The 11,226-nt window shown below is 35.1% G+C and overlaps 1 protein-coding gene across 1 annotated transcript; it reads left to right on the top strand.

The window, feature by feature from the left end:
- The first annotated feature begins 3,043 nt into the window (after positions 1-3,043).
- LOC111372392 lies at positions 3,044-4,300 on the top strand. Its single transcript, XM_022994734.1, has 4 exons — positions 3,044-3,130; positions 3,449-3,710; positions 3,891-3,978; positions 4,255-4,300. Exons 1-4 carry the CDS (start codon positions 3,044-3,046, stop codon positions 4,271-4,273), a joined length of 456 nt encoding a protein of 151 aa, XP_022850502.1. The 3' UTR covers positions 4,274-4,300.
- The last annotated feature ends 6,926 nt before the right edge of the window (positions 4,301-11,226 follow it).

Here is an 11,226-nt window from a genome sequence, read left to right as displayed (position 1 = left end):
GAGTTTCAATCAAGTGGATTTTAAGGCTACAATTATCAAATAATAGCAACACAAATTAAATGATGCAATTTTAAATAAAGCGGTAGTGTACACCAATAATAGATAGAGGTCAAGAATTCCCCGTTGTTTAGTTGCAGCAGTGGTGCCCACGGAAGCTTAAACTTGATGACGATGTACTTTAGGACCCAAAGAATCAGAACCGTGCCCAAATATGATTTCTCAATTGGCACGTCTCCAGTAAAAAAATATAATGGAATACTCCTAAGCAGTTGAGTCGCTGAATGGAATACCGATCTTCAAGGGTTTTACAAGCTGCCCTAATGCAAATAATAGGCCAAATCCAACTCAACAAATGTCCCTAGTACTTTGAACTCAGAAGAAGTCCACCGACGTGAAAAATAAAATGAAAGCTGGACTCCGGGCGATGGATGACAACTAGCAATTGGCAGTGAGGGTGGTCGTGGAAAGTGTGGTGACTGTGGTTATGTGGCGGTGAGTGGGGATTGGTTGTTAAGAAGGCAGAGGCCTTCCTGAAGCTTTTCGATTCAAGAGGTAGTAAAGTCAGAGGATAGAACAGTAGGAGGATTGGGCGTGTGCTGAGTGTGTGGTGAAGGCTTGTGGAGAAGGGAGATTCAGCTGCAGTGGGGCGACGAGAGCTGAAGAAGCGGGCGAAGCAGGTGCTGGTGACCATTGATATGGAGGTGGTGTTGGGGTGCGATTGTGGGTTTGTCGGTTTTAGTGGAGGTGGCGCCGGCAATCGGGGCTGACGAGGCGTCACGAGGTTGAAGAATGGGCTCGAGTTATGAAAGGGTTTGGGTAGTGGGTTGCTTGGGTTGATGTAGAGTTATGGCTTGGTCGCCGACGTGGGTGGCGTCGGCAGGAGTAGACGATTGTCGTCGGCGTTTGGGGTTGGGTGGTCGCTGGCGTGGGTGACATCAATGAGCGACTTTGGAATCATTGTGGAATTGGGCTATTGAACAGGGAAGTGGGTATTGGGCTTGGAATAATAGGTCTATTATGTGCGGGCTGATTATGGGTAGGAGTTATGGGTTTTGGGTAAATATGTGATAAGTGGGCTGGGGATTAGGTTATTGGCCAGGTTGGATAATTGGGTTGATGTAATTGCGTTATTGGGCTGAATATGAGATGTGGATAATGGCCTCTAGGACTTGGGCTACTTATGGTTATGTGGATGAAGATTGGACCTAAGTAACGGGTTAAATGATTTGGAGACCAGAATATTTGGCTGGGTGTTATAATGGGCTTTTTTGGATTAATAATGGATTGTGTGTGGATTAGGGTTTGCAGGAAGTAGCAGCTGTAACGTAACAAGTCGGATTTTTATTTTCCCGCGGGTAAACAGTACTATTTTTTATTTTTTTTCAACGAAGAACAAATAATGAAAAGATGGGAAAACTAAAAAAAACTGCTGCCGCCATTGTTTTTGTGTTGTTCCACAAGTTTTGGGATCTACAAATTTTTGGGAAGAGGATGGAGAGAAATTTTGGATTTTAGAAGAGAACTTACCCAAGTTTCGGCTCTGATACCAAATTTAATGCAGTATCAATAGGAAAATTAATAGAGAGAGAATCAATGAACATGATGAAGAAATGAGGGGAAGAGATAGTAGAAGAAGAAAACAGGGGAAAAGAGAATAATGGGGAAGAGTGGAATTTCGCCACAAGCCACCAAATATCTTTATTCAATCATCAGCTGAAAATAAATTACAATGCAAAATAGTTTAAATAGTAAAAACCCTAACTAAATTGGGCTTGGGTCAATATAAGCCTAATAAGAATCCAAAACAAAATAAAGTCCACAAAATGAAATAAGGTCCAACTAGAAATAAATAAAAACGGCTGGATGTCCTCATCACTATGTCTATATGGAAATTGTCATAAAGCCCTTCCATCCTGTTTCTATAATTGTTTTCATTATTTTAAATAGTTTCTGGAGGCTTGCACCTTTGAGTCCTACCTTGCATGAAGTTCTAATTAAATGCCTTGAAGCTTATGGCTTAAGTGTCACTTTCAGGGCTTAATTCTCGATTCACTGAGGCTTACACCTCTAGGTGGCTATGGCGTGCATCCATTTTGTCTTGCATTTATTAACTTTTTATGGCCGCAACATTTTTGGAATTTTTTTTATTAGTCTAGAACTTTTTGTTTGCTTTTTTCTCCTTGGTCTCAACCTATTAAATGGACGTGGAATAATATATCACCATTGCAAATGGAGAATGATGATAAATAACATTAAGAAACTAACAATGATGAGGAGGTTGGCGGGGAATTAAAATACGTTGATTTTCTTTAAGATCCTATGTGTGGTTGGAGAACTTTAGGTTATTTTTACTTCTATTAATAGATTTTTGTTATTTGATTACAAGCTTAAGAACTTATTATTTATTATTTTATTGATCTATTTTATATTTGTTTTAAAGTTAGTCTTTCAATTTTGTTTCTCTGTTTTATGATAGATTGTCCAGATATCTTTCGTATTTTTATAATTTTTTTGAATTGTTTTATTGCTTTGTCTGGACTCTTACCCGTTGCCTCACAGAGATGAAACGGCTCATTGCCCGATTGAGCATTTATAAGCTTTGCCTTTTTTTTTTTTTTTTTGCCACCTCTAGACGCTGGTGTTTGAAGCTTAGTTATAAATCTTTTATGAGCCTACCAAAGTGACGGAAAAGGATTTATGTAGTGGTAGAAGTTTGAATCTTGTGTCATGTTTCATAAATGGGCTGTCCAATAGTATTTTGCAAGTTGAGAGACTGATGATTTAGGATAAGTTTAGGCAAAGAAACAGGTTAAGATAACTGGTAGATAGTGAGGGATCGGGTTCGTACTTCACATTATCACATGTTAATACAAGAATTATTTTGCCTTCCTCTGAACTTTGACACATTCGTGGATGTGTGTGCTCATAGGGCAAGGCAAGGTGATTTACTGTAACATGGACTTATTCCTTTTTAATTTGAAAACAAAATTTTCAAGCATGGTCTTGAATGTTGTCTTTATGGGAAATTCTGTGTGGCATATCAATGTTGTGCCATTTACATGTTGCTGTCAAGAAAATTCTTAATATTTTTGGTGCTTGCCCTCTTTTCCTCTTCCATGCACCTGATATAGTAAAAAAGAGCAATAGGATTCCTATTTATTGATGGTAAATTTTTTAATGTTTTCTGATTCCAATTCCATTTATTGTGGAAGCGTCCAAAGAAATTTTCTAAAGTAATCTGTGTACTCATGTGCATATATAACTTTTAGTGACAATAATATTCCTTCTTGGGAAGCATGACGTGGAATAACTTCATGTCAATTGTTTCTTAAAAACATGCTACTTTAATTGATAAGATATCAGTAATGAAGTGCACCTGTTTTGTGTATTAAATGTATCGTGTTCATGCCAGCATTTTTTGCAAGCGTATAAACTTGAATTGTAATAGAGCAGACGTTGTTTTGGTTGCTGTGCTAAATCCCAACCAATTATTGCGGTGGATGAACCATCAAAAGGATTGAGAATTCAAGGACAAGAGGTGAAGAAACCGAGCATTTCAGAAGATTTTTGGAGCACCAGCACGTGTGATATGGACAATAGCCAAGTTCATTCTCAGAGAAGCGTATCATCAATTAGTTTATCAAATCAGAGCCTCAATCTGTACAGTGGCACTGGCAGCACAAGCAACTGTACTGAATTTGTAAATCATGGCAAGTATATTCAATTTTTTGTTTTTTCTCGTGAAACTGATGAGTAAAAATCTCATCAATGGACAGCTCTTCAATCATCTTAAATATTCCTGTGGTGCATGATGTCCATTTGAACTCATTGCATTTTCACTTAGCTATTTTTGTGACTGCTGTTGCAATATTTCGTTTTCCTTGATGTAGGTCTTTTGCGCTGGAACCAGACCAGGCTTCTGTGGAATGGAAGTACGAAGTCACAGAGCAAAGGAAAAGTTCCGGAGCCTGTTTTAAAGTATGCATTTTTTGCATTTACTCATTTCTTCAGTGAAATATTTAAGTGCTTGTTTGGAACGCGTTTAAATTATAATCAGTTTTGATCAAACATATGTTTTATCCACACATTTTATATGACTCAGTATCCACATCTACTAGCACTTTTTTCCCACACGTTCTATGGGACCCGCTGCTTAATTATAAATCCGTGGGACTTCTTGTTTAAATCTATGATGCTCGGACTTGGGTAAGGGTACGTATCTAAGCGTCGAATTTTTTATTTTCTAAAATATAGGATACGGGAATATGCCTAAAAAGAGTACAAATTTTGGACACGGGTACGTGGGTATGTATTTCAAATTTCAATTTTTTTTTTTTTATTAATTCAAGATGTCATTTTGAATAGACCAAAATCAATTGTTCATAAATAAAGAAATGAGTGTTGAAGGGGGGATTAAGACGAATAAAATAGAATTTTTGGGTTTAGTTTTCAATTATGAGAAATTAATTACTAAATGTTATATAAAATAAAAATGAGGGATTTGATTGTAATTTGGATTGAGTGGAGCATTAAGTAGAATCCATTTTCATTTTATACAAATAAATCATTAGACTTCTAATACAGAAAGGAAAAGAAAAAAGGAAGAAGAAGAAAGGAAAACTAACGTTGTCGCCTTTCTTCACTCTCGCGGAGGCAGCGCTAGGTTTATAAAGAGCAGAACCGAGAAAGAAAAGGAAAATAAAAGAAAAAAGAAGAAAGAAGAAACAACGAAGAAGAAGAAGCAAAAACAGCAAAGTGTCCGATTGTAATTTGGAGGATACGACACATATTCCATATCTATACTCATGTAGTGTCGTATCAGACTCGGGTGCTCCAATCATTTCGAAGAGTCCGAGCATAAGAGGCTTCAATTATAATCTGTGAAGTGATAAGTTACTCTAGTGTGACCTGATGCATGACAGTTGTTAGTTAATATACCATGTCTATGCTATAGGATTTTTTAGGTTTAATTCCACAGGTGGTGACTAAACTTTTAGCGAAATCTCATATTGGTCACTGGACTTAATTTTGTTTCAAGTTGTTCACTAAACTTCAAGTTTGTTTTAAGCTGTGTCACTCTCTCCATTTCGATAGTTTGAGTTACAGGAAATGTGATGTGGCAATCCAGTTTTTTGCCAATTAGACTGCAACTTTTTATTTATTTATTTATTTTATTTTTGCGACTTAATTATTTTGATCCTGTTATACGATTTTTCGTCACCATAACTTCTTTTCAACTCCAATTGATTCTTGGAATTCTTGAATCACTGTCTTGCAATCCAACACAACTTTTGAGTTATTGCTTTTTAATGTTCATAGTTTTGATTTCGCCAATTTCTCTATTTTTCACTTGTTTTCTCAAATTATTTATCAAATCATGAGTTTTACCTATTAAATACAATATAGCACAATTAGTTTGGTTTTCATTAATTTTCATTTCATTACATTTTATTTTTCTATTTCCTATTTTCAACCACACAATGTTCCATAAAATAATATTACACGTAAATCGAAAAATTTCTTTTCTTTTCAACCACTCATTTTTCAAAAAAATACTATTCCACTCATTTTCATCTACAGAAAATGAGGGCCAAACGGGGGGCTATATTTCATCAAAAAAACTACAAAATATCATTATTTAAAGCCCCGACTAAGTGTATAATTTATCAATGCCTAATGATTCAAATTTATTTTCTTAAAAATACTAGAAAAAATAAAATAAAATGGCCCCACACTCTTCACCCCACCCACAGAATTATTCCTTGTACACATAGAGCCCCTGCTGCCTGCTGACTACTAAAAAGTCAAAACAGGGTGAGCGAATATTGTGGACAATTTTTATATGGGACCCACCTTGTTTGAGTAGTAGGTCCGTACCTTTAGACCAGGAATACTTCTCCCACAAAACTCCTTACCTCCACCCAACTAGAACTTTGTAGAAGGATGACAATGTCAGCCATTACATAAGCCCGCATGGCTCCCTACTTAACCCCCTTCATTGAATTACGTTTCATTTTTTTTTTTTTAATTTCGTCAACTAATCAAATCCCGTTTGGCCTTAATTATATTTCATCTTTCTCTCTTCTACTTTCATTCACCTAATCTTTCAAAAAATAATATTACATATAAATCGATTTTTTTTCAATCACTCATTTTTAAAAAAAATATTATTCCGTACATTCTTATTTTAAAAAATGGGGACCAAACTTGGAATAATCTTGCCTCGGAATTTTTGAATAAAGGGTAATGATTCGAATAAATTTTTGACCCGGTTTGTGCCAGGTGGATGGAGTACCAATTTCCAGCGCAATTATTGACTGTGAAGATGAATTGAGATGCGATTTCACTTTTTTCATTGCTATTCATGATGATCGTTCTTGAATAGTTTAAATAATTATTTGGGGGATGGGGTACGGCGATTTAGTCCTTGTTTGAGCCACATATTTTTATAATCATATATTTTTAAATAGTGTAATAATGAAAAATATATTATTAAATAATAAGAAAAACTTTTGCATTTACGTGTAATATTATTTTATTCGAGAATGTGTAATTAAAATGACATTAAATCACTATTTAAAAATATATTTTTTTTCTAGATAATGTGGATCAAACAGGGCCTTAATGGATGGAGGTAAGGAATGGAGTAAATTTCTATAATTTTTTTTTTTTTTTTTACTTTTAAGAAAGTAAATCTGATACGTTGGATTGATTCATATTAAGGGAGGAGATATTTTTGTTAACTTCATTTGTCAAAAATATTTGTAGTAGAAACGCTTCCCTTTACAAATAATCATGATCCCTAATTTAAATCAATCAATCTGTACAAACTTAGATTAACTAAAATATCCGAAAATCAACCCCACACTCTCAAACACCTACGCAATCTCTCTCTCACACACACACACACACACACACAAGTCACAGCAATGAATTTTCCTACCAAATATGGATTTTATTTTCTCATCACGGAAGCCAAAGGCAACATCAGGATTGTTGATGCAAGCATTGAATTTAAACAAGATATATAAAACAATTGGGATGACGAAGTTGATACAATGGGTCAATAATTGAAAATAGAATAACAATAAGTGAATTCAGAATTCCAACATTTCATTCTCATATGTAATTTATTTAAAACTTTAAGAATTAGGATAATTTAGAAATACACAAATATAATAATCTTATAAAATGATTATAAAAGAGTTCGAAAACGAGTTAATATATTTAATTTAAGGTTTATTCATAGCGAAATTAGACTTTTGCTTGCTTATTACTTGTCAACGTTATTGTTCGCTTGTGGGACTTCACAAAACATGGATCATGCATTAATTTTCCTTTCTAGCGATCTGTCTTCTTTGAAGATGTCCATTGAGTCTTCATCTGATATGTCATTTTCAATATTTATAATTGAGAATAATGTACTAAAATGATTTGGTTTTCTTCTAAGTTATAAGGTAGAAAAACTATTGGTTGTTAATTTGAAGACAAATCTACTTTTTTTTTTTTTAAATATTAAATGTGCTCATTTTAATTAGTTATGTGAAGTAATTATAATATTTTAATTGGTTCAGAAATATGATTAACTAACTATATCTACAACTAATAAAGGCAGAATGTGCTCTCGGGACATAGTCCAATGATGCAAATGACAAGAATGACGTTATCTCACGCCTTATTGGCAGTCGCAGTGTGGAGATTCGATTCCTGAGACATGGAATAAGACTCCTTGTAGGCGCAGTATACATATAACTCTTGTTCTCTAACTTATTGGGGCACATCCTGCGATTTACCTCCCTCACAAAGCTCTAGAGGCGGGGCGGTGGAGACCCTCAAGATTGGAGTTCAACCTTTATATCAGTACATTGCCCCAGAAGTTTATCAGATTTATTTATTTTCAATATAAATTATAGGGTTAGTAGTGTCAAATTGGAAGAACCTGACATGATCAACTCAGGATTAAAGTTGCCCTCAGCAAATAAATCGAGTGGGCCGTTCCATGGGTCAATAAACGAGAAACCCGGGTCAGTCCAAGTTAAATATTTGGACTCGAGTGTTTAATCGTTGGGCCCATATAACATTTTTAAAAAATTAATTAAATTCTTAGAGTTAAATGACAGATAAATATTACAAAAATAAAATTTTAAAATTACAGATTGATGGACAGAGCAACGTCTTTGAGCTAATGAACAATGACAGACTGTCAATTTCTTTAAGGCCGGCGGACATCCGTCAACAAAAAGTTTAAATTTTGGCCGGGGGGTCGGGTTAACAAATTTTTTTGTGGGCCGATCTCGGCCTAGCTCGAGAACTATTATCGGCCGGTCCTTTAACATATGCTGGCGATGTCGACTCCATGACTTGGACTAGCCCATTCATTTTTACACCACGGATTTGAACGTTCAGAATTGCAATTCAATTAGTGGAAGCAAAATTCTGTTTGCTCACCGAACTTGTGGAGAGGTGATATTCTTTCGTAAGCAAATTTCAAGGGAAATTGCAAATACATCGCCTCATGAGGAATCCCATTATGGTGCACAATGAGCTTACAATAATTATGGGAATTTTTCTTGGGAAAATTTCATAAGAGATTAAGTATGACATATTTCAAAATTAAGAAAATAAGTTTCAAACTTCAAAAATCGAATTTTTATTGAAATTTATTTGTGATTTAATTAATTAATTAATTATTTTATTAATTAAATATATTTAGGTCACATATCTATTCAATTTGATTACAAATTAACAATTTAATTAGTCACTTATTATTTTTGATCAGAAATCAGGAATTTTCTATCACAAATTATTTTACGATCACAATTCAAAAATTTTATAAATCACAGTTTGTTCATCGGTCACAAATCAAAAAATTAATTAGTCACGAATTAATTTTTAGTCACATATTATTTTTCGGTCACCAATAATAAAATTTATAGGTCACAGATCACAAATATTATATGTCACAACTTATTAGATAGTCAAAAATTATTAATTTTTTAGGTCACACATTATTTTTTTGTCACAATTTATCTTTTTCATTGGTCACTTTTTTTTATCGGTCACAGATTAATCAATTCACTGGTTACAATCAACTAAATAATTTGTGACCATCACCAACACTTACGACCACTGCTTCAATGCTGTCTCTAACAGCACTACCACCACCGTCAACGTCAAAACCAACCAACATTGATCACAATTTAATCAATTTTTAGCCACAACTTATCAAATTATTGGTCACAACTTATTTTTCTATTACAAATCAAAAATTTTATAGGTCACGTGTTATTTTTCAATCACGAATAAAAGCATTTATTGGTCACAGATCACAAATATTATATGTCATAACTTATTAAACAGTCACAAATCATTAATTTTTTAGGTCACACATTATTTCTTGATCACAATTTATCTTTTTCATTGGTAACATATTGTTTATTAATTATATATTAATCAATTTATTGGTCACAATCAACCAAATAATTTGTGACCACCACCAACATTTATGACCACGATTTCAATGCTGCCTCCAACAGCAACACCACCACCGTCACCGTCACCGTCAAAACCACCACCATATTGATCACAAATTAATCAATTACAGGAGTAACGCCACCATCTCACAAATTTAATTCCTCACATTGCCTCAGTCCTTGGAAATGTAATAAAAAAAATTCATATCTCCACAGCTAATTTACCAGTCACAGAGCCTCAAACCCCTGACTGAATAGAGAGATTGTACAAAGTAATAAATTCCCTTCAAAAAACATCAGCATCTGGCATCCATCCCATGCCCTTGATCAACATTTTTATTTATCAAAATAAGAACTATTATTATGTTATCAGATATCTCTAAAATCTTAAGATTGAGACAAATAACGAAACGAAGCCACGTTTTTTAATGCAAGTCAAGACACCTTAAGCAATTCACGACTTTGACAGATCCCAGCTAAGAACATTGTTAAAGCTGCAGGGATTACATTAACATCGATTTTGCCTTATTCAATTATTATCTACAAGGAACAACCTTCTGAGTATACTGATTTCCCAATTTCACATGACCAGAATTCATTAATAGTATAAAACCTTTTATTTTGACATCATAGAACCCACCATCCCAACAATCAGGGTAGTGCGATCGCCAAGAACTGTAGAAATCACAAACTGTAAAGCAAATCCAGCCACTTCCCAACATTTTTGAACTTTTCCTCAGAAGTCTCACAAATTTAATTCACCACCACTTCAGAAATCTCACGCCACCACACCTCGAACAACTCTCAGATTGACGCACCTCATTGCTCCACCTCGCAGATTAACGCTGCTCGCACGCTACACCTTGCACAGATTGAAGTCCCACGTCGCCCCACCTCCCACAGCTGCTTCAGTGTGTGGTAAAGAGAATAGAGAGAGAGAGACGAGAAAGGGAGAGGGAGAGGGAGAGGGAGGAGATGGGTCTGTGTCAAATAATTAATAAAAAAATTCTGATTTTTGAAATGTTAAACTTTTCCTTGATTTTAGAATCCTTGATTTTAATGCTAGGGTTTTGTGTAATTTCCAAGAGTACTTTCTCTCCACAGAGATCATGTTGTATTTGTTCAAAATTGGGCCTCTTGATTGGGCCAGAAAAGTACGCATGACTCGCGTAGAAGCTATTTTTGTTAGTGAAAATTACATAATTCCAGAGTTTAAAGATGACAATTCAAAATTTAGGGATGAAGTTTTATTTATTAATAAATCAGGTATTAATATATACAAACCCTAGCCCTAAATCATTTTAATTTTTTCTTCTCCCTCTTCTCTCTATCTCTCCCCATTCTCTCTCTCATTTTCTCTCCGATCTCTCTCTTCTACGCTAGCAACCCATTCAAACTCCGACAATCGACAACCGACGATGACGGAGCTACATCGGTCGACGACTGCTGCGAAGCGTGCGGAGTTTGTAGTCCGTCAACGCAGCGTCGCGACGCTGCAGTCCTTTGGCAATTACAGCTCGTGGAAGGAGTTTGGGTTTTTTCTTTCTCTTTCCGATTTGAAGAGGTTGTGGCGACGGTGATTTGGGGATGTTGGTAGATCTAGTGGTTGTGGTCACAGGAGTGGTGGTGGCTCTACGCAGCACAACTTTGATTTTGGATCGGGTTGTGCAGTGTTTTAGTTGATAGTGTTTGTTAGTTGGTGGGGGTGATATTTAATAATTGCATTTTTATACACTTATTTGGCAATAAAACA

The sequence above is a fragment of the Olea europaea genome, chromosome 2 (genome assembly GCF_002742605.1).
Source record: "Olea europaea var. sylvestris chromosome 2, O_europaea_v1, whole genome shotgun sequence".
NCBI classification, from domain to species: Eukaryota; Viridiplantae; Streptophyta; class Magnoliopsida; order Lamiales; family Oleaceae; genus Olea; species Olea europaea.
Note: the sequence above shows the minus strand (reverse complement) of the source record. Positions and strands in the feature narration are given on the sequence as shown.

What these genes read in the sequence shown, in the direction of transcription:
- LOC111372392 (XM_022994734.1), top strand. Translation starts at nt 3,044, where the DNA reads ATGTTGTGCCATTTACATGTTGCTGTCAAGAAAATTCTTAATATTTTT. An exon ending in TCTTCCATGCACCTGATATA is followed by an intron (nt 3,131 to 3,448) that starts GTAAAAAAGAGC and finishes GAATTGTAATAG; the next exon opens with AGCAGACGTTGTTTTGGTTG. An exon ending in TACTGAATTTGTAAATCATG is followed by an intron (nt 3,711 to 3,890) that starts GCAAGTATATTC and finishes TCCTTGATGTAG; the next exon opens with GTCTTTTGCGCTGGAACCAG.